The sequence below is a fragment of the Clarias gariepinus genome, chromosome 17, assembly GCF_024256425.1.
Source record: "Clarias gariepinus isolate MV-2021 ecotype Netherlands chromosome 17, CGAR_prim_01v2, whole genome shotgun sequence".
Taxonomy (NCBI): domain Eukaryota; kingdom Metazoa; phylum Chordata; class Actinopteri; order Siluriformes; family Clariidae; genus Clarias; species Clarias gariepinus.
The window spans coordinates 9080915-9105532 of NC_071116.1; the positions used below are offsets into that span (position 1 = coordinate 9080915).

The 24618-nt window shown below is 38.8% G+C and overlaps 1 protein-coding gene across 3 annotated transcripts in view; it reads right to left on the reverse strand.

Moving 5' to 3' along the window:
• ttc28 (tetratricopeptide repeat domain 28) overlaps positions 1 to 24618 on the reverse strand; it is a 216735-nt gene that overhangs the window by 129486 nt on the left and 62631 nt on the right. The window contains exon 1 of one of the 3 annotated variants that reach the window (XM_053515896.1): positions 1081 to 1951. The exons of the other annotated variants lie outside the window; for them this stretch is intronic. Coding sequence (XP_053371871.1) covers positions 1081 to 1107 — 27 coding nt within the window. The 5' untranslated portion in view covers positions 1108 to 1951. Of the gene's footprint in view, positions 1 to 1080; positions 1952 to 24618 lie in introns of those variants that run through there. 3 annotated transcript variants of the gene reach the window in all.

Sequence of the window (24618 nt, forward strand, 5' to 3'; positions counted from 1 at the left end):
ATTATCATTCCCTCGCTTTTGTCAAGTCCCTCCGAGCCGAGGTGGTGTTGTGAATGACAATTTCCTGTAACTCTGGCACTCTTCAACCCTGTTTTTGGTTCTAATAATCTCCCGGAGCAGGCTGTTTACAGATTTCTTTTGACTACAGCTGCATAGATGACTCATTCAGAATTTGTGATTTCTTTTTTTTTTTTCTACTGTTGTTTGCAAATCCACTATCGTTTATGGAAATCCTTTTAATCCTGATGAATTCAAAGAAATCTGCTAATACCTATTTCAATTAAAAGCACAGAGCAAACTAATCAAGATGTGTTCCAAAAAGAAAAAGAAGAAAAAGAAAAGGGGGAAAAAAACCACTATATTTTTCAGATGGGAGAAAAATGAATCAACTTCATTTTTGCCCCCGTGTGGAAGAAAGAAGAACTACAAGCTGTAGCATCAAGACTCCAGTCTACACGCAGACCCATGGACAATATGCATGCAATTAGCTTATTATTATATATTATAATTTTACATAATTTATATATATATATATATATATATATATATATATATATATATAAAATTATCAATGAGTGGTCACGTGATGTGTGCATGCAATATGTTGTAAGATCCTTATAGAGCATATAGAAGTAAATGAATACAAGCGTTTACTGTAGCTGATGTTTTACACTGTGGTGCATGGTAGAAACTAGAAACTAGGCTAAGCATCAGGTTGAGTGGATTGCGTGTTGTGAGGAGTGTATCAGCTGTGCACTTACAGTAAAAGTTTAAAATGAAAGACAGACTAAGATGTTAACCAAATCATCTGTAACTGGACATCACCACTGGACACGTTAACGGAAAGGTAACAATAAGACCAATAATAAGAAGAAATGTAACGGCTCACAACAGGAGGCCAACCTGTGCCAATCCGCCCACATGCGTAAAAATGCGCCACATGCGTAAAACATTGGCATCTGGCACAACTTTCACAAGACACGAAGAGCTGAGAGGGAGCAAGAAATCCTGCAGTCGGGATACAAACAAGCATGACATGTACAGTACCATAAATACCATAAATACCATAAATGATCTCACCTTCTTCCGGGGCTGCCATTTCATCATATTTGTAACCAAAAATGTGCAGCATCAAAACATCACGCAAGCAGAGGAGTGAGAGAGTGAGAGAGAGGGAGAGAGAGAGAGAGAGGGAGATCAGGGCTGGATTGAACGCGCCGACCAGTCATATTAGAGGCTCGGGACTTTTCCTCAGTGTTGCAGCATTGTCTCGGAGGGATGAAGCGCCGTTAATCCAGCGAGCGCGGTCAACTTTTCCTCGCGCGTTTTTCCCGAAAGCGCAGTTTAATCTGCAGTGGATCTCAGGCACGGATGCGGACTGTCTCCCCTTCAACACACACACACACACACACACAAGTCTGATGTGCGGCACCCAAAGTCTCCACCACACAGCAGTTTTTTTTTACTTATTTTTTTTCCACTGAGCTGAAACCCGAGGAAGAAAACTTTCCGTGGTTTTTTTTTTTTCCCCCCTCCTCTCTAATGATTAGTGTCTCAGTGATGTTATTCTCACGCCCGCGGAACGGCACTCCGACGCCCAGAGATTTCCCGCCTGGGAGATGTCCACTGGGTCAAACTCCAGGCTGAAGCAGCTCGGGTGCCTTGGAGGGGAAATGTCCGGACCAAACGCCAGTCCGTGTGCAGTTTGGATTCCAGAGACGATGCGTAATTCCATAAGAGAGAGAGAGAGAGAGAGAGAGAGAGAGAGAGAATCACAGGAGTGGAAGTGAGACAGAACCACAAGGACACAGGATCTGAGAAAGACGGAAGGACAACAACAAAACAAAAAAAAAAGTCGAACAGATAAATCCTCAGGAATTTCAGGCTGAAGTGTCAGACGGACATCCTGCACACAGACACGGAGTGGACTTGAGGACAGTAATGAGTTCCTCTGCGCTCGATAGCGCTCTGCTCAGCTCGGCCACAGGGACCGGGAGGGAGAGGAGGAGTCCGCTGGGTCATAGCGCCGCCTCCTCTCTCTCTCTCTCTCTCTCTCTCTCTCTCACACACACACACACACCACAACTCTACTTAAGAAACCACATTCGTTCAATTGAACACGATTCCTGGCCAGGATGTAAAAAAGCACCATAATGATGTATCACACACACACATGTATATAAAGACGAGAGAGAGAGACTCCGACTCTCTTGTAGTGTACACAGCTTCTCTTTAACCATAGCTATACATTTAGTTCTCAACCAGGACAGTAACTATACAGTACCTAATACTTCTCATATAAGGATGGTACAAGGATGACAATTTTAAAAAAGTGTCGTGTCCTCATGTGAAGACATTTGGGTCAGTATACACGGTATATACACATATACAGTATACAGTAAGTCTCCAACATATGAACAAGTTCTGTTCCGAGAGCTTGTTCATAAGTCCAATTTGGTCGCAAGTCCAACAAACATTGTCTAGGTACAAGGATCCTAACACAACTGACTATAAAACTAACACGGCCCATGACCTTGTCCGTCTTCTTTAGAATTGTGCTGATGGTTAAACGATTCATGTTAAAAGAACGAACAAGGTTTGTCGTTTATATTGACATGTGATCTAGCTTCCGTGATTAATAACATGTGCGAGTACAAACGAACACTCGAGTTACGAACTTGTGTTAGAGCATGTTCGATCAATTGTGAAATTAGATCACGTCAATATATTTTATGTATTTCTCTACATAGTAACTTTTGAAGATAGGTTTGATAACCTGGTCATTCAGTGCATCAGCTGACACCATTTCTTCATTTTATTCTGCCATAACATTAGACCACTAGACCTTTTTCCATTGCTCCAAAAGTCCAATCTTTATGCTTTCTAAGACAGTAATGCCTTTTTCCGATTAGTCTCATTAACAAGTGGTTTTCTTATGGCCATACAGATGTTTAGTCCCAATTTAGTTTAGTTCTCATGACATTGGATGCATATAAAAATGGCCTTACTTTCACTATTAAACATAGCTATGGTTTTTACTGTTGCAATTTCACCCTGTGTTTAAGTGATCTCAATTAATATTTTTTTCCAATCACATTCCTTCCACAAAGTTGATGGTTTAGCACTACGCTTCCACATTTGAATAATGTGTTGAAGGTTTCTTAAACCCGTTCCAGTAATTTCCTTAGCTGTTTTCTTTGCTTGATGCAGCCCATTAATGTGACCTTACTGAAATGGCAACTTTTTTTGGCTAGGCAGTGTGTGTGTGTGTGTGTGTGTGTGTGTGTGTGTGTGTGTGTGTACGTGTAATACTCACCTAATAAGGAATTCGGTATTCATGAAAATCCATTTATTTCATAAAAGTACTCCTTGTATCCTACTTGTTCAACCTAAATGTGTGTAATCTCATAAAAAAATAAATAAATAATGCAAATCTCGGCTGATCAGCTTCAAATCGTATTAAATCAATTTGTTCCTGCACCTTTGTACATGCATTATGCTGTCAAGTTCAATTAGCTAGTGTATTTCAGTTACACACCCAAATTAATGAATATTTTATAAAACCTGGTTGTCTCAAACTGAAGGCAGCACTTAAAGACATGCTCAATATGAATAGAAGAAAAAAAAATCCATAAATTAGTACAAATCAGGCCACTCGATGAATTACAACTGTAGCTGTATAAAAGAAGGACGGGTTACTGTTTGCCACAATACTCTTTATGAGAGCCAGCACTAAGTGGCTAATAAGTGACTGATCCTTTGTGTGTCTAATAAGTGACTGATCCTTTGTGTGTCAAGCTGCAGTGTGGCAAATGCTCCCTGGTGAATTTCCTATGACACGCTTCTTTTTTCCTACATGAAATATCTGGCTGAGAGTCACTCAGACACAGAGCTTTAGATAAAAAAAAATAAAACACGTTTCGCTGCATGGTGGGCTTGGTGTCTGTGATCACCTGAGCATATATTTTTCTCTGTTTTCCCCTGTCAAACAATTTTCTTTTCACCACACTTAATTAATATCCAATTCACCTTTTTAGTAATTCAGTTCCAGACTTTGGCCTTTTCGAAGTGTAATTACACTGTTAAATAATGCATATTTTCACACAATCATTTTCATTTCTCCTTCAAAGCAAGAATTTTTATTTGATTTACCCGCCATTTCAGCTGTGTGAGCTTTGCCTTTTATGAGTTTTGAGGGTGTGACCATATGCAAATCATCTGCTCCACAGTGGAGCTTGGTAATTTCTGTGTAATCAGCATTCATCAACATACTATAACAAATATGGAGGTGTTTTACAAACATTTGTAAATCAGAGAGGAAATTTATGATTTGGTTTGGCTTCAGCAAATATTTACAAGTGACTTTATTTAAAAATTTATACCAAAAAAATGTGTGTGTCTCTTTGTCTGTGCACTAGCCAAAAAAAGCATTTGGTTAGATTTTTCTTTTCTTTTTTATACGAACAATTAATGAATCTCGGATTCGACAAGGCTGGGGCATTACATGAGTGGGGATATCCTGGCACAACCCCACATGGACTCACTCCGTATTGGATAAACTTCTTTCTTTGAATTATATGATTTAAACATTCCATTCATGCAATGTGAGCTAGCACTACTACAGGCAGAGATTTTCAAATGTTACATTTGACAGTTGTCGAGTCAGCAAATGAATTGGGGAAATGTACGAGTCAACAGGAAATGTTGGCTTCGATTTATAAATTAAGAAGCAAACAACCTCTCAATGAGCTTTGCTAGGGGGTGAAGAATGTGTTCGTTGCTTGGCAACGTTTGACTCTAAACCAAATACACACAATTTGTTGGTATTAGAACTGTTGTATAAAAACAATATGATGTTTGTGGGCTTGTTAAAGGACATCCCCATGCTACATCTCTATATACAGTACACTCGCCTAAAGGATTATTAGGAACACCATACTAATACAGTGTTTGACCCCCTTTGGCCTTCAGAACTGCCTTAATTCTACGTGGCATTAATTCAACAAAGTGCTGAAAGCATTCTTTAGAAATGTTGGCCCATATTAATAGGATAGCATCTTGCAGTTGATGGAGATTTGTGGGATGCAGATTGTGAAATACTCAGACCGGCCCGTCTGGCACCAACAACCATGTCACGCTCAAAATTGCTTAAATCACCTTTCTTTCCCATTTTCTGACATTCAGTTTGGAGTTCAGGAGATTGTCTTGACCAGGACCACATCCCTAAATGCATTGAAGCAACTGTCATATGATTGGTTGATTAGATAATTGCATTAATGAGAAATTGAACAGGTGTTCCTAATAATCCTTTAGGTGAGTGTATAGCTATATTATTTATTTTTTGAGGATAATTCTATATGAATATGAACGTCATGCAAATATAGGCTTGAAAACAAATGTTTTTAAAAATTACGTTTTGTTAAATTGAGGTGGGAAATTGACATACACACCCACCACCAACATCTGTTACCTGTAACTCAATGTGCTAATGAGAATCTTATACAGACAACCTGAAAACATAATGTCTTTTCCACCAGTGGTGCAGTGACCCAGTCTGCACTTTAGTGCACCACTTATACATCAATTAATAATATTAGGCCTGGTTTATCAAGCTGGATATAAAGAAATTTACTACTTTCGATTAAGTTCAATTCGATTTTATTTGTATAACACTTTTAACAGTGGTCAATGTCGCAAAGCTGCTTAAACGAAATTAAAAGAAAATTATGAAAATGTGTATTCATTAAAATAATAGACATTTAAATCTGATTAATAATGGGTTACAGGTTCTCCAGTACAGGATCTTTGCTACGATTAAAAAAAAAAAAAAAAAAAATCCTCAATCATTGAGACTAGGTTGTCTAGCTGTGAAGCTTTAGTGCACGAGGGCATAAACAGAGAGAATTTGGGACAGGTCTCAAGCCTCATGACTTCCAAGATGCAGCCTATTGTGGTGTTCAACTTGGAGCTTTGACGATGGCTTTCGTTCAGTCGCTTCCTGCGGCAGAGTCCAAAACTCACACTGTCATTATGAGGAAGTGGTGGCTCGGTGGTTACAGCCCCGAGTGGTTGTGAGTTTAAGACTCTGCCTCACCAGGCTGCCATGGCTGGGGCCTCAAGCACCTTTGAGAACCCTAAATTCCACAACTGCTCGGCTACATCCTGTCTCGGTGGTAAGTTCTTTTGGATAAAAACATTAGGCGAATATGCAAATCGAAAAAGCTCAATTACTCATTCAACTGCTATGAGTCAAAGCTTTTGTCATTTTCCATTTGGATACAATTAAAGTTCTGCATCATTTAGTCAGTACTTTCGGCCAAAAATAAATTGCGCGAGATTATGCTGACAAATAGCTGACGCATAATGTACCGTGGACAAATCAGCTAGTTGTGTAGGGTATACATGACCTTAGGTAATCAATATTCTTATTAGCTTGAATATATATGCATTAATTTATGCAATTTTTCTCTTAACTAACCCATCCACAGCCTTGCGTGTCTCATGGACACACACAAATAATACTAAAGTAAACTTTTATTTTAATAATAAAGTAGACTATTTTGTACAGAACCATACAGTAGATACTCTGAAGGCATCTTTAGTTTCATCAGGCTTTGGCCTAAAGAGGAGTTTGGTTTACGTCAGTGGAAAAAAAGTTGCAATAAAGTAGCCTTGGACACTGTTTATATGAAAGTTTTATGCTGTTAAATCATAAACCATGGAACCATGAGCCAACAAAAAAAATTGATGGCTAGTGTTCAAATCACTTATTTATTCTGCTACTTATTCACGGTTTAGTTTGGTGAATTAGTCACGCATCAAATTGCCGTTAAAACAAAAATCGAAATAATGTACAGAAAAAGGACGACCCAGATCCCGTTCCTCATACACTGCGTAACTGAGTTACCTGAAACGTCCTCTTGGCAGTTTGACCTGATCACAGATCTGTCATGGTTCAAAATATAGTCTGTATTATTTCCAAACCAACAAAAAATGGCTATATTTTTATATTATTTTGTGCTTGTTCCTACTTAAATAGGACCATTTCTGCAGGACCATTTCTCGTCTTTAAACTTTAAACCTGTAGGACCAATATGGATATGTACAGTATTTGAATTAAACTCTTAGCATGAGGATGCCAGTCTTATTGCCACCCGTCAACCACAACATTCCAATCATTTGTAATCAAATATTTAGTATATTTAATCTACCATACACCATTTTAGCTTGCTTCTTTTTTTTTTTCTTTAAGTCTGAAGAACAGACTGCTGTTTTTTTATGCTGAAAAAACTCTGCGCTGGCTAGTTTCTGTTAAACTTCACCCTGTTGCAAACAAATTGGTGGTGAAAATCTCCTCAGTCCACTGCTTACAGGGTGCTTAAACCTACACGCGCACACACTTACAGAATGTACTATATAAACACTGCTCAAGTTTTAAAACATACTGTATCACACCTTTTAAAGCTCATTTGGTGACACAAAGCCCTTTTTTGGAACTCCTGGCGGTTATGATGTCACCACCATAAACACATTTGCACATATAATAACCTGGTCCCCTTTCATCAGCCTGACCTGCCTGTTTAGGTTGCAGTACAGTGAGCAGTGCTATTCATGAGGTACACAGCAACTGGAGCAGAAGGTGTAAGGGGAAACCGCCAGGCATTGTGCTGTTCCTGGCTGTCGGGAAGCAAATGTATCTTTGCTGAAGTTTTTTCTTTTCTTTTTTCTAACGTCCCTCAGGATCTCAGTCCGAGCGTAATGGTTTGTTCAGCACATTTGAGCACGGACTGTTTTTTTTTTTTTTTTTTTTTTTGTACGAAGCACAATGCAAGGAAGGCTTTGCCAAACTGCTGGATCAATTCCAGCTTTGTGTGGTCTACAGATCCGGAGCTGATAATGTACTAGCTAGCTAAGTAAGCTTTGCTCGTGTGTAGTCCTCAAAGCAATAACAATGGTATTTATTTTCACTTAATTACATACTTATTTCATTAAATGCTATCTATAGTAGGACACAAAGACAAGCTATTTGGGAAGTAATGAACAAACCTCTGAACAGCTGAGCAGGTTTCTTTACATTTGTGAATTTAGAGTGGCGGATCTTTGAACCGGGTCAAATGATGTATGCGATGCTGCCTTCGAATCTCAGGAGACGAATTCCTTCTGCTGCATTTTAAGTAGGACGACCTTTATTTTAGCGCTAGGCAGCTGCTCCTTACGTGAAACTGAGGTAAATTTATCCACACACACACAAAATCATAATAATACTGTCCATACTAAAATGACTAAATGTTGAATTAATTATAACAATTACATAACACTACAGATAACTGTCCCAGACCTGGCATCAGGATTAGTTGTCCAACTGTGTAAAAGGCGTCAGTTCAACTCTTTCAACTACAAGAAGCGGCGTAGTACATTTCTAGACTAACTAAAACTACGTTTACACTGTCAGGTACAGTTAATGTGACCCAATTCTGATTTTTTGCTCATATGTGACACATATCCGATATGTTTTATGTCTGTGTAAACAGGAAAAAAACGCATGCATTCCGATATTTCGAGATCGGTTTCAGGCTGCTTCATATGTGGAAATAAATCAGATATAAATCTGATATAAATCAGATATGTGCTAATGTGATTGTCGTGTAAACAGACAGATCGAATTTCCTGAGGCATTGCGTTCTGTACGCCATTAAAACTGCGACTACTTCGCGGTTTAATTAAGTAATGTTTTTCTCCGGTGGAATTATAACATCGCAGCGCCGCTAAGAAAAAGAAATTTGGGGAAAAAAATTTATTTACAAAAGTAAGATAACCTGTATAAGCACATAGTGCATAACCTTAGCATTCTTTCAGCTTCTATGATATTATAGATTTGGATGTAAACCCATTTCAGTCGTTGTTTTGGTGTGGTATTGGCCTCCTCGATCGTTTTCAGCTACACAGGCCCTCATACCAAGAGCATATTTTTAGAAGCATGATCGGCCTTAGTTTCTACGTGTTCCAGCAGAAAGGGTGTCCATGATGGAGTGCGGTTTATGAGTACGCTGTTCTTCTGTTGTAACTCTGTAATGCCAGAGTGAAGCTGACGTGTTTGTGGGCTTCTGCTGGAAGCGACCCTCCACCCCATCACCCACAAAATTGCACCCAACACCAGTGGGTCTTTACAAAAGCAAACACAAACACTGCCGCCTTCACTCTGTGTCAATAAAGCAATCTGACACAGGGTTTTTATTTATTTATTTATTTATTTGTTTTGGCTCCGTTACAGGTCTCCTTTAAAGACCAATCTTCTTGGTTGTTTACTTTGCTTCACCATCCAGTTCAAAAGCGTCGGCTTGGGAAAGCTTTTTAATCCTTTAATAATAAGGCTGTCGGCTCTGATTTCAAAAGGCACCGATGCCACTCTTGGTGTTGATAGATAAATGAGAGGTACTGTATCCTTTTCCTTACCTTCAGTGAACTCAGACTGATCTGCAGTACACACTTTTCTCTTTTTTTTTTTTTTTTTAAGTTTGGTGAGCGTGTTGTCATTTATACCATTGATTATATCAGACACAAAAGGTCCTTAATGCTTTTTTAAGCACTTTATAACACCTCTCTCTCTCTCTCTCTCACACACACACACACACACACACACAACAAAAGCTGCTCATGTTCACAGTGGAGGCGGGACAGGGGGCAGAACACCACTTGGCCTGTGAATAATAACACTCAAGTGTCTCGGGTCACAACACTAGGAGCTGCAATTGATACAAATGACCCTGAATCAGTGTTCATGTGCACTAGATGCACAGATGTTCAACTTCACCTTTTGTACTAGTCCTTTAATTTGATTTCGCTATAAGGAGAACGAAATGGCCGCAGTGGAAAATTGTTCCATTTAGTAAGGCATTAATCTATATATGGCTTTAATTGCGCCTGTCTAGTCCAATATGTCAGCAGCGCAAATGTCCTAATGTCCAACAACATGCTTTTACAAGTTCAAGGGAAGACCTGTAAACCGTGCTTCGGGGGACACTGACTGAGATATATTTTGAGAGTTCGGAGGGACTGAGGACGAGTCTCCATGTTACATTAACACAAATATTCATCATGACTGTAGACTGTTAAACAGACATATTCTCATAAATAAGCAGACATTTTAGTGTTTTTTGATTTTTTAAGCTCAGTACCCAGTAATGAATGAAACAAAGTCAGTATTTGGTATGACAATGCTTTGGGGATGCTTTTCACTTTTATAAGAAAATTAACTAGTAAGTTTGACTGACAGCCAAACCACAGTATTGGTGCTGATTTTTTTGTATATGGTATAAATTATTATGTACATATATTACAGAAAATGTGTTTGCCAAAGAAGCTACTTTTGCTAACTTTAGCTGTTTTGAAGTCGATTTTATTTGTGGCACCAACAATGGCCATTTCTCAGTGTTATACTGTCTTGCTGTAAACAGGAATAATTTTAAATGCAAGTTATTCCGTTGTATGTCTTTTTACGTGAAATCTAAACTGGCCAGTGTTATTTGAATGACAATTAAGATCATTACATAAAAAAAACACTACATAAAAGGGCATGAAATTGTATTTAGCAAATGTGGTTCTTTATATCTGATAAAAATATAAATGTGTATGCATATTTACCAAAAAAAAAAAAAAAAAGGTATGGATCTGGAAATAAGAAGCATTAAGTATCAGTGGCGGCCGGTCAATAATGGGCGCTTAAAGTTAGGCTGAGAAGAATGCTACTTTAACATGTAATCATTTAACATAATTATTTATATTAATAATGAAATAAAGTCATTTAGTCACAATATTCCACTGTATTTCTTAATATAATTTATTTACAATAAAAAAAAATCTAAACTGTATTACATTCATTTGTGTTTGTGTGTATGCAGGGCGCCGGACAAACGAGTGTCTATGTAGGCACGTAAATTTTTTAAAAGCATGTGATTTAAGGCTGAGCTTTAATGGATTTTTTTAAATCATTCTTGTGGCGCAACACTGTGCGCCCCGAATGCTCCCACTTTTGTTCTTAGCAAATCAATATTGTTTTAAATATTTGGGCTCATGTGATTGGACCATTCTCAACGAGTCTTAATAATGGTCAGCAGATTGTTAGTTAATGTATTGAATAGTGATTGACGTAGTAGCCAGCTAAAGATAAGAGGAAATTCTGTAATTTCTTTGCTAAAATAACCTTTCGCACGGCGATCGGACAAAGAAAGAATAAAGTTAAAGAACTTGGACCAGATCGACCTGGTCTTCTAATTAAGAAGCAGTGATGACGGCCGCACTTACACTTGGTGCTTTTCCAGCACTTCTAATAGTTGTTTACAGGCGATTATTAAAAGTTTAATTTTCTTTTTGTTTGCGCCCCCCCAAAAAATTTGCACCAGCCGCCACTGTTAAGTATTATGAAAAACGGTGTTTTATAATCCTATCTGAAAATTCACTTTTTATCCCAGATAAGAAACATTTTAGCACCACTTATTTTTTTGCCAAAAAATGGTCAATTACATAATATGTTGCTTTAATACACTATAATATTCCATATTAACAACTTAAAAAATTGTGCAGCATATAAACACATAAAAAATGTGTTTTCTGTTTGAAGAGCACCCCATCATTTATATTTTCCTATAACAACCTTTTATACCTCATATTTTAACTTTAATGGACTAGAGTGTGTTTGTTATGCATTGGCTCTAAAATGTATTGGCTACGTCTACCTATAGCATCTACTCTGGCGAGATGTATTTAGCAGCTTTATTAGAAATATTGTCTTCAACTAGAGATGCTAAACCAGGTCTTGTGAAAATACTCACTCCTAGGCAACACATCCATCTGCAGACATAAACTCCAAACTAGGCCTGCTTTTCCAATCACGACCGTACAGGAAATCAGCACAGCTGCCTTTTTTAGCATCTCTGTTGATTTACCAGCCACACACTGCATCTGCGTTTCTTTTTTGGGCCCTAGCCTATGAAAGTGCTGGAAGTGTCTTTATCTTTTAAGATGGCAATGTCAGAGCGCAACTGAAGGAAAACACTGAAGTAGGTGAAATCTGAGGTCTACTTCAAGTGCAGAGTAATGTGGTAATGGTAAAATCAGTCACTCATGGTGACAGAAGTTGCAGAATATTGATAGTGCTGAGATTGAGACTTTTTTGAAGGACCTTGCTGGAGTGCCATAGAAAGAATTTTTCAGAGTAGAAGAAGACGGCCAGGTCATTTCAAGCTGCCTGGAAGGATAGAGTGACTCAAAATATTCACTTTTTATAACCATGGTGAGAAGAAAAGCATCTCAAAAGCACAAAACATTCAACGTCTATCATTAGCCCAGACTCACTTAATCTGGACCTTTAAAGATTAGAGTAAAATGTCGAGGAAAAAAAACCCTGGTTTCCAGTTTTCACTTGTTCTGTTCATTCCCCACTGATCTCCCTCACCTACAAGGTGTTTTAGGCTGCAGATCCTCTGCTCACAGGATGTGTTTTTTTTCACACTCTTCTGTGTAAACTCTAGAGCCTGTTGGTTGTCCTACAATCCCAGGAGATTTCCAGCAGTTTCTGAAATACTCAAACCATCTGGTACCAACTATGTCGTAGGTCACAGAGATCACACTTTTGTTTGGTGTGAACAATAACTCTCGGCTCTTTACTTGTATCTGCCTGTTTCTATGTATTGTGTTCCTAATAAAGTTTATGGTGAGTGTACTGTATGTATAGAGAAGGAAAAAGCAATAGGGAAAAGACTTATCTCCAACTTAAGGACATCTTGAAAGCCTTCAGAATGTATCAGAGTGAGTTAATACTTTCTAGAAAGACTAGACCCCTATGGGCTATAATCAGGCTTGTTAATTAATATTGCTGCTATCTCTAAGCCACAGTTGATCTATCCACAGAGTGCCCCATCCTCTCACCACTCCAGTTCGAGGTCTCACAGTCGATCCTTCCCCTTTTTAAGAAGACACATCTGCTGAACCTTTTTTTCTCCCAGCACCCAAAATGGCTTACTATTGAATTCTCTCCTAGTGATGAAGATGGATTGACATTTTGGATACCCCATTGCTTCACGGGTAAATCTCTCATGGGGAATGAAAAGGGTCAGATAGGCAGTAAGCTCCAGCTGTGGGTCAGAGAAACCTTTTGGGGCAGGCCTGAAGGGAGTAGGGTCTATTCCTGGATGTGCTGGGTCTGGTCAAGCAGGAGAAGATATACTTTCAGCTGAATGGGCCACAAGAGATGTGGTCGGTGTATAAAAGCACTACGCAACTGTCGCCCGTTATTAGATCTACACTGACCTTACACAGAGATCACCAGCACTAGCCGCGGGGCCCGCAAATGACCTCCAGGCAATTGGATTTAGCAAAGCATTAGGCTTTGTTCTACAGTGCCCTCACCCCCTGAATCTCCTGCTAACTCAATAAGAGCTGCCCGAGTATACATGCTGGTTTGTCACCCTGCCTGGTTTTAGCTAGAGGGCAAGAAGCCTCTAAACAGCACGATCAGAGACAGCAAAAAGCCGCCAACTTCCACTGACCACATAATACAAAAACATACAGTATATACTGTATATATATATATGGATGAGATTACTAACTGTTTCTGTGAGATATACTGTACATTAGCAAGCTTATTTTTAATTACAATCTTTTTCTCATTCCTCTGTTCACATATTCTGCATAATAAGGCGCTTAGATGAAAGATGGATGCTACACCACTGCACAGCCCATCGCTTAAAATTCAACAGTTAAATCAATAATTCATAAAATGACAAACACCCCGCACGTCTTTGATGAATGCTGCGTCTTCTTGCCTGCACTAACAAAGTTAGCGAATGAAGTAGTGTCATTAAGCTGTGATCTCATCGTTTACTGAAATCAGTCTGATGAAAGAGAAAGCTAATGCAATAAACACTGCACCTTCTACTGTTCAAAGAAAACTCTGAAAGCGATACCCTTTTCTTTAGGCTTACTCTTTCACTCCACTCTTGGGAGGGAAACCTCCTGGTTGCGAAATCAAATTGAATCTAACGTCAGGCATTCTGTCACTCTAATGTTCCCCAGACATGATAGAGATGTTTGATTAAATCCTTTCCATTGCTTCCCCTAACAACCGGTGGCCCCAATTACTGTAACGTACACGGCTCTGTTTATCTACAAAGCGTTGCTACTTATATGAAGACGCCTTATTTAAGAAGGCGCCGAGCCTGCTAAAGCTGTGTTTAATCATTCTTCTGCACTGCATATCGATGGAATGGAGCCTAACATACTGTTTAAATCAACATGGCTGTTAAAAAGCAGTCAGGTTTCATCTGTACCCAGATCAATAATCGCTCAGCATAGAGGAGCCACAGTACATACTGCAGAAGGAAGAGAGGGAGTGAAAGAGAAGATTGGGAGGGAGGGGTGAGAAAGAGCTGTGGGGTCCCCCGGCTCTTAGCACAGATAACGACTCTCTGGTAAGTGGTAAGTATCTGTGTACGAACATGTATTACATCACAGAGCTGTTGAATTCTGCATTCTGGTTGATTAGAAAGTGTAGATTCTTTTTCAGCGACGCAACTCTCACAATCATCACCCAAATTAAATTATACTGGATGAATGCATTAATTCTTATATGTTACAGTTTCCATAGTACCAAATTACACTGGGACATCTGTACCTGAAACTCCATATAAATAAAGGTAAAAAAAAAAAAAAAAAAGTAAATTTCAAAGTTGATACGGTTGATGTACATCTTGTATCAGGTGATTTTTAGTTGCTATTTTTGTAAGGAGTCTCTAGTGTCGGTTATTTGTAACAGATCAGAGGTAAAGCTTTTAATTTAACAGTAACCTAGTTGCTAAATTCACTTTAAAGTATTTTTTAGAGAATCTGATGAGTCTCCAGTGCGCTTTCCAAAAAAAAAAAAAAAAAAAGAAATTGCTGCTTTTTGCTCTTCTTCAGTTTTTGTACTGGCCAGGGTTTAAACAAAAATATGACTTTATATAGGGCCATCCCGTACCCCAGCTTGCTTAGCTCTGTGGTTCTAAAACTTTTTTTTTAAATGCTGTTATTGGAAAACAATAAACTAAGGGCTATAACAGTGGCAACATTTCACCACTACATTTTGCTATAAAAGCATGAGTAGAGTTCTATTACTTAAATAGTACACTACATGGCCAAAAGTGTGCGCATGTGAATATTTGACCATCACACCCATTTCTGGTACTTCCCCTAAATTGAACATTTCAAAGTGTTTTTGTGTATGCTATGGCATTAAAGGGGACTTATATGCAAACTCACTTTTTAGTAATTTTCAGACATTCAGATGAGTCTCCTCATTCACTGATTTTTGTTCTTTTTCCATTTTTGTATTAGCCAGGGCTTAAACTAGCCAATTAACTTTTCCCCCTAATGTGACCCCATATAAGATGATCCCCTTCCTGTGGCTCAGCAGTGCAGCAGTTAATTTACATAGACACTAAAATGGCACATTTAGATGAGGTGAGTGAAATTAAGAGGGTTTAAAATTTTTCTTTTAAAAAATGCAATAATAGAGTGATATTTCAGCATGAGCATTAACACACACTTTGGGGAAGCCCTCAGAAATGTGTTAACTTGTTAAAGTAATAGTAAAATGTGGGACCTTTAAGATTTTACTTTTACTGGAACTAAATAGTCTAAACCCTCTCCACCATGACAGTACCATTATGTACAAAGCAAGGTCCATGAAGAAATGATTTGCCAAGGCTGATGTGGAAGAACTCGAGCAGCCTACATACAGTAGAACCCTGATCTTAACTCCACTTGGCAAAACACCCGACAGCCACACTTTAAAATCTAGTGGAAAGCATTCTCAGAAGTTTGGAGGAGTTTATTATAACTGCCAAGTGTTATCAAACTGTTGGTGACAGAGTGCATGAACAGTATGATGTATATGTTGGCATTTGATAAAAAGAGGCATCTCAGATGAGAGGAACAAATAGATAGAGTACTTTATTAATCACAAAGAAAAATTGTTAGAATCCCAGAGGGAAATAGGAACATAAATATCGCCTTAAAAAGTTTAAGATTAGAATTCAGTTAAAGCTGGACTATTGACACAATTCTCGACTTGTTTCCTGTTGAATTCTCTGCTGGCCATGGAGATGAGGAAGGATGTATATTTATCAAGAACAGACAGCACTGCATTTAAAGCTTTTTCAATCCACAAATGATTCCTGACAGTCCTTGTGAAAAAGTATTAACACCTATCTGGTCTAGGACACGCACAGTCTTTTCACGAACTAACACAACACCTGATACCTACTGTTTAATATAAAAGGTGTCAATTTCATGAGTGGGTAATTTTTTTTAATAGAGGTGTGAAGTTTGTTTTTAAAGTGCATTTAGCAGCAAAAAAAAATCCAAGCAGCGAGAGGACTGGGTATTCGGTTACATCAAAACAGGTTGCGGTTAAAATTAATGAGGCTGCTGGATATTTACACAGCGTTTTATTTCTGTTTTGCATATTAGGACCTTTACAGCAGCTGACAGAAGGTACGTTCTTGCAGCATGGCATTATAGCCTGCTGTTGGATGTCCTAAAGTTAAAATAGTGTGAGTAACAAAAAAAAAAAATCATGTGCATGACAAATAGTGCCTTTGTGAGAGCCGAGTCTTTCAGAGCCACGAGAAAGAGGTATTTAGCTATCAGAGTAAAGAATTTAATCTGCACCTCGGGCCTTGTTTAAGTCCATTACTGTCCTTTCAGCCTGCATACTTAGAGTATATCTCGACATGCCTGCTATGTATTAAGTCTTACATTAAAAAGCATGCAAGCTGAAGTAGAAGCTGGTCTCTACAGCTTTAAAGTTCAAAGACAAGGAAAGGAAGGGAGTGTAGTGCTAAAGTTTGAGCTTATTTATGGTTGGCAAAAGAGCCGAGAAGCGATAAGCATGGGGAGGAAAAGAAAATGAAAAAGTTTTTGGGACCCCATAACTTCCCCTGTCTATTAGAAAAGGACAAAAGGTGGTATACGAAAGAATAACACAGATCCTCCGGATGGAAAGTCTGGAAGAGAAAAGCTTTGGAGAGCGTTTTTTGTTGAACTAATTGGTCTGTAAAGAGGCAATAAACTAGAACTTGTGAGAAAAGAGAGAGAGCATACTGTCAGAAAATACAGCAATAATAAGAGAGAAAAGACTGCTAGGTTACCAGTAATGTGAAAAGCCCATAAAAAGCCCTGCTTTAATGAACCAATTTCCTTCCAAAGAAATTACACACGCACATTACCATTATTGTGAGGCTGCGCAAACCAGGATCTATTTTCAAACTTTGAAACAGGAGGGTGCACTATGAGTTGTATGAGGCAAACGCAAACGAAGCACAGCACTATAATATCACACATAAAACGAATTACATGATATACTCCTATTAATCAGGGAGAATAATGGAAATTAGTTATGCCAGTGCAGCATTCTGTCCTATAGCGCAGGCTGTTAATTTGGTGCTTTAACTAAAGCAGTTGTACACAAGGAGCAGGATGATTGGGTGTCCCTGGACTACACGAGGGCATTTATTAAACAAATAGCTTTGCCGCTAAAGGCGTAGCTAGGGAGAAAGATCACATCTAGCTCTATGATCTAATTGCTTTCCCTCTCACCTCCGAAACAGGCATATTACAACTGCATGGGCATTGATCAGGTGAAAGAAGTTATCCTGTGCCGGTCCAGTGGGAGCTGAGTAGAGGCTTTGCACCATGCATATTTCATGACTAAGAGATGGCAGCGTGAGTGAGAGCATCTTGAAAGGCACTTATTAGAGAGAGGCACGTGCTGATCCTTTAGTGCTCGAGTCAAAGGAATGCACGCTCATTAGGCCTGATTCTCGCAGCGTCGACTCGATCATCTTCCCAAATTAATCCATCCGGTGATCTTTCTCGTCAGAGTCAGCGGTTTGAGATTTCAGATAAAAAAATTAATAAATAAAAAATTAGCCTGGCTTTTGGAAAAAATAGGGCTCTTATTAATAATGAAAATGGCATGTGTGATGAAAAAGTGAGCGGCGGTCACACAGGTGCTACAAGCAGCTGCTCTGGACTGATGATTGCCTCTTTGGCCAACACCAAATTATCCATTGTGCTTTCAATGGGCAAAAAGAGACATTTCCAGATGACGACAGACAGAAGACAGCAGTTAACGACAGGCTTGCTTAAAGTCTCGAAGTCGACACCTACAGATCTTTTATGCGCTATGTACAGGTCCAGATTTTATTCAGCTCTTGGGGCTCTGTTGTTCAGGGCTGTTGAGATGTCCAGTCATGTATAATCTATGCCGGTGTGTTGCATAGCAACTTCCCTTCATGTCACTGTCTTACTGCATCCATCTCAACCTGGAGAGTTTACTTTCAGCCAGAAAAGCTGACACATTGTCAACAGAAAATGTCTCACGCTTGCTCTTGTATATATTTATCGTCTGCATTTTCGAAATAATATCATACTTGTCCCAATAATGTCGTTAAATTTGAACTAAGCCGATTCACTCACCTGAGTTGCCATCTATTTCCTACATCCTTTCTGTCAGCTCCACACACAGCAGGCCTTTATATCACGACTCAGAGAAAGGTCAAGGCTACGAGATAAAGTCCCACTTAGATTTACTCCCTTAACCATCCACCTCCAGGTTCTCCTGCTTATAGACCGCTTACTTAATAATGAGACAGGTAGAATTCTTACTGGAGTATTACTTCAATGCATTAAGCAAGCTCCTGGCAAGGCTGGTTAGGAGGGAGCAAACATGACAGCTCCTGGATTTAAAAACACTAGCGGGACTCTCAACTGTATGTAAACCATATGAGGAAGGCAAAGAATAAAGTACAAAATTATGAAGAGGTTTTAAATTAGGAATGCATAATGAATAGCAATACTCATTTTCAGTATTGGTCCTAAACTATAATTATTTAATTATACTTGAAAAATAATGCTCCAATACCTAGCAGTCAATATCATAGTGACATTATGTAACGTCAGCTTGGACAGACTATTTAAGCCAAAACTATGTGTAGAAATTTCTTCATGGATCATTCTTAATCATTGGTTATGTCTAGGAAATGTAAAAGGGGAAATAAGTGCTCTGATCAACCAATCCCTTCTGAGAACTGGTGCCAGATTGTCTGATTAAAAATGACCTGTAGTACCTCAAGCCAAGCCACATAAGCAGCTTCATATAAGAAAATCTATCAACAGGATTATTTCCAGTGTGCTAGATGTCTTTCAATATGTGCTCTCTCTCTCATAAGCATGATCAGTGGATTCTACAGCGCCAAAAATAAAGGTCACTATAAGAATGAAAAAAAAAAGCTTCCCAATCTCTTTCAGCTCCTGCCTTTTCTCTTCCAAGCTCTGCTCTCTGACCATCAATCACACCAAGCCCCGCCCCCTGCCACCACACTGGAGGCTTCTAAATAGCAAGCATGATCTTCTGTCTTCTGTAAAATCACAGCATCGCCGAGTTTGTTCTCATCCATACTCAGCAGAGCTTCACACTCTAAATATTAAACATTAAATATTCATGCAGAATACTTTATCACAAATATTATACCTGTTTCTGTTCTAATTTTAAAGAAGCAGTTTGTCTTTTTTACAGCCCTCTGCTGTCAATGAGATGAACTGCAAGTGAAAAGGAAATACTGCTTAAGTGACCTTCAGCTGCTCTTGAGCTGTAGGTTAGCTTGAAGGTATAAAAATGTAAAGTCTAAAAAAACTGCATGGAAATATTGTGATTTTTTTATTTTTTATTTATGATGTTTCCATAACTGTAAATTCTGAGGACTGAATGGCATATAACAGAAGCAGCCAAAAGAAGAAGAAGAAAAAATGCTATTTCAGGTTTTGCATAACTGGGATCAAACATACAGAGATTATTATACATTTTATTTTAACATCTTTTCTTTTTCTACATGCCAAACATTTGTTAAGTCTGTTAATGATGACAGAGGGCTTTGCATGGGTTTTTTAGTAGAGTTCGCACGCATGGTCAAGTATTCAGGACACTGTTTACAGTATACAAAAACCTCTTAACGAACAGTCACACAACTGCCCCACAGCATCAATAGCCACGTTTTACCTTATATAAACCCAATCGAAATCATTCTGATTAGAGATTTTAACAACCTAATTGTTTACACGGACACTGATCTCATAAGATGTGCATTTACACATCACATCACAAAGCATTTAATCAGTTCTGCCCATGTTGAAGTGTTCAATCATATATTTTTTTTTATTCCACATTAAGGTTAGGTTAGAATACCCCATCTTTTCATCAGGTAAAATGGTGAGCCATCGATGAAAGTCTAAAGTAAAGAGATGTGAGAGGGAGAGATGTTGTCACATTTTTGCTGTTGTCGTAGCAAAATTTCCTTTCAAAAAATTTATCAAGTATCTTTATGTTACCCCCATATGGGGCACCTGCAGAAAAAATATATTTATTCCAACAAGAGAGAAACGACTGGATCAAGTGTTAACATAACTAATATTTACCTATTTAATGGATTATCATAGAATATAGTAACACCCCCCTTTCTTCCAATCAGTCCAGATCAGGTCAGACTGTTCAGACTAAGGTGCTTTCCATGTTGCATCTAATATTTCTATTATTCCCAATATAAATAAAATAATAATAGGGGCCAGGCAAACGCACCTAATGATGTTTTACCACAGAATATACATTCCACGGATGCTATCAGCTTACTCTAGCTCCAAGCACAATCCTATATACCAATGACAGCTGGTGTAGTTCAGGTGCTGTGATGTGTAAAATGTTCTCAGCTAGGACTTTAAAACTGTTTAATGTCCTGAAAGTAGTGGTTAAAAGTAACTACAAGTGAACAATTCTAAAACGGTCACCTTAAATCCCTTTTGTCTCTCCTTCACCTCCTTATTCATGGTGAAGGAGACAGCAGTGAACTCAAGGCTTATGTTTTTGGCTAATATCCAATAGTTGCAGACAAACTGTGTAATTTTTATTAAATTATATTTTTCATATATATATATATATATATATATATATATATATATATATATATATAAAAAAAAAATTATCTATATACGAAAAAAAAGAGAGAAATACAGATACATATACTGCATAAGAATACAAGATATCTTTATGACCTGATTTGTGCAGGTCTACGACCATCTGTCTCTTGAAAGGGCTTTTGCTTTTTCCTCGAGGTAATAAGTGATTTTACATGTGTGAAACCTCATATTCATAACCCAAAGGAACAGGGCATGATCAAAGGCAACAAAAGAGCTGAGGGCAAATGGAAAAAGAATATGTCTTCTTTTATTTTACATATTCACATATGCACATACTTTATTAGGCCCAGAATAATGTACAGTATTAATGGACACCTGACCATCAAACCCATATGTACTGTACTTCTTCCAACATACCATGCAAAATCAAATCCTGTGTTTGATATTTTAATAACCTCCATTCTTCTGAGAAGGTTTTTCACAGGATTTTGGGGCATAGCTGTGGGCATTTGTTCATCCAGAACATTAGTGATGCACTTTTTCATGTCATGTGTGGAGGCCTGGAATGCAGTTAGAGTCTTAGTTCACCCCAAAGGTGTTCACTATGATTGAGGTCAGGGTATTGTGTCCACAAAAAATTGTCCAGCGGTATAGGATAGAACAAATATCCACACCGTTAATGCACCTGCGATATTAATGGCGATGTTCAGCTATTATTTTGTAATGAAATCCTAAGGTGACTCTTAAATTTAACTTTAATTTTACCCGATGTCTATTTTTACTCCGTTACTACCGTTACCATTTACCTACTCACTGGCCTTTGCATCATCTCTACTCAAAAAGAGTGACGAAGGAGAACATTAGTCATTTAATCTGTTCAGCTCTCTTACTTCCTCATCTGTACACTCCGTCCAAACAGATCAGCTTCCAAAGCTTCAAATTTCATGCTAATACTGCTGTCATCACTATTGTACCTGACCTGTCATCGTGTAGATTGCCAATTAGCCATGCTGAGCTGGTTTCCAGACACGCCCCCTGACTTAGCACAAGGGCACTGCATAGCTAAATTCTGCTATGTTGAAAATTATTTTAATATTAAAACATAACGTATGGGAAAAAGACAACTGCAGTAGTGAGAATAACAAAAACACAGCATCAACCAACAAATTAACACCAGAATCGCTAAACACATCACAGACTTCTTCACTGTACCGCAGAACCAATTATCAGCATAATTCCAGTTCAAACGCAGCTCGCCTTGATGTAACACTGGTGTAAAAACAAAACACAGAGCAGAAGAAGAGGATGAAAGGAGGGTCTACTGCACTGTTTGAAGTCTGCTGCCATGGCATACATGGACACACACTCACACAATCTTGCTTCTCCTGAGATGGAGCCTAAGGGGAAAGCACAGCTGTGAACTTGATGATCAGCATCAATCAGTGCTGTTCTGCCATGCAGCGCTTTTATCAAATGCGTGCAAGCATGCGCATGACACAGCACACACAAACGCGCACACACACACACACACACACACACACACACACACACACACACACACACACTCCTGTTCCTATAGCTAAGACTGTATGAGTACATATCCATTGCTGTACACATTATGAAGAATATTTTGGAATCACAACAGTTCATGGACTGATTTTAAAACTACAAAAAAAATTTACAATTTAACCTTTTTTTTTTTTTTTTTTTTTTTGCTTATTAGATAGGAACTAATTGCTCCCAAATGCATTGTGGGACAAAGCTCAGGAATGCAACAGGGTGTAGCTGTGTGCCAGAAATTGCCCGAAAAGATCTGCTGTTCCATTATCCGTAGATTTCTCACACATAAAAGCATGGCAGCAGGGTGGATCTGTGGCGCTGACTTTCAGCCCTACACCTCTGGTTTTGTATAGAAGTCTTAGTGCACTTGAGAGCGAAAAGAGAATTCTTAAAAAAGCCATAATGACAGCATGCCCTCCTACCTTTATCGCGCACAAAGAAAGAATGAGACAGCCCATCATCTTTGAAAGCAAGCATTATCTGATATAGGAACTTCATGCCTCTGTATGGCATTGTTACCGGCTGGCATTCTGGGGGCAAGACATAGTACATTGTCAGTTACACTAGAATTTAGGTTAAATTAAAGAGTTGCTGATCTTTCTCCTCTTTATTTCCACACTCCCTGTATGGTCCTCCAGGGACCCTACTGATGGATTAGAGCCATCTGCCAAGACAAGTGCTTCCAGGTTTTGGGGAGCTCTCTCATCTTACTCTCGCTCTGATATTTTCTATTCCTGGGGTTTAAGCTCCATGTCTGTAAATGCCCACATTTTCCTTCCTCTGTGCCATCATAACATGTCTTTAATTTAACTAAAAATGCAGTTTAAGCTGAAAAACAGGAAAAATCCAGAGGTGAAAAAACTGTGCTTACAGTCCAAGAGTCTGGGACAAAGTACTGATGAGTCTTTGAGTCCCTTCCTTCAAAGCACAAATTTAGTTGACGATTATAAGGATTTGATCCATCAATGATGCATGTGGAGTCGGTGCTAGCATTAGTGCATGCACAAGTTAGGAACACCAAGTTCTGAAATTCACATAAGGTTCTATTTTTCGCTTAAGATGTTACTGCATTCTCCTCAGATTTTTGGACCCTGTTGCATACCCATGTCTCTGTTCAGTTTTTCGCTAGATTCCCTAGAATTTAGTGCACACAAATAATCTCACTGATATTTACAGAACTGTGTTTGGTGTGCGTGGATAAGCAGTGTATGCGAGGTAGCCTCCATGTACAGTCCTCGACTAAAATAAACAGCTCACAGCAGACAGCAAGTCTCTACCACTGGGCTCTAATTGGACAGATAAGGCCACCCGTCTATGCTGGCAAAGTCCTTTATGGATCAAGCTCACAGGCTTGACATCTGGCCTTCCAGCAGCGCCCTCTCTTGCACGCTTGATCTTCAGCACTGTGGCTTGATTGGGCAGAACCGCTTTGCCCATTGTGGAGTTAAGCCCTTTTCGAGCAAGGCTGATAGGGCAGTGTTTGCCATAGAAGCCATCATTTCTATTATTGATCGTGTGTCTGCTTAGACTTAAGTGACAGAAGCACAGGGCTGTGTCTTTGACTGGGGGAGCCGAGTTGTGCCCAAACCACAAGCCACAAGCCTCCTCAATAGCACAGTGGCTGTAAGAAATACAGATCAACAAGAGAAGGAATACAGTAGCTTGTGTGCTTAGAAAAAAACAACAACTATCTATTCAGCTAGCACTTCTACATTCAGCACAAAAAAACAGAATCATGGTTCAACTGTCACATCTCAGGGCCGGTTACAGAGACGTAAAGGGCAACAGGGGCAGCTGCATGACAGCTTCTGTGTTCAAATATTCCGACAAGTAAATCTGGGCTGTCCATCACTGGCTGGTCCTTGGGAGAAAAAGTACACTATCCATACTAATAAAATCGGTTGGAAGTAAAGATATGTAAGATATAAAAAGAGTACAATGCAAGCTTCAGTGACATGACACAGTCTCATGCATGGTACTTGAATATACCAATCATCAAACTCTATGGAAAGATGATGTTCTATTTATATTTATAGATATTTGCAATATTATTAA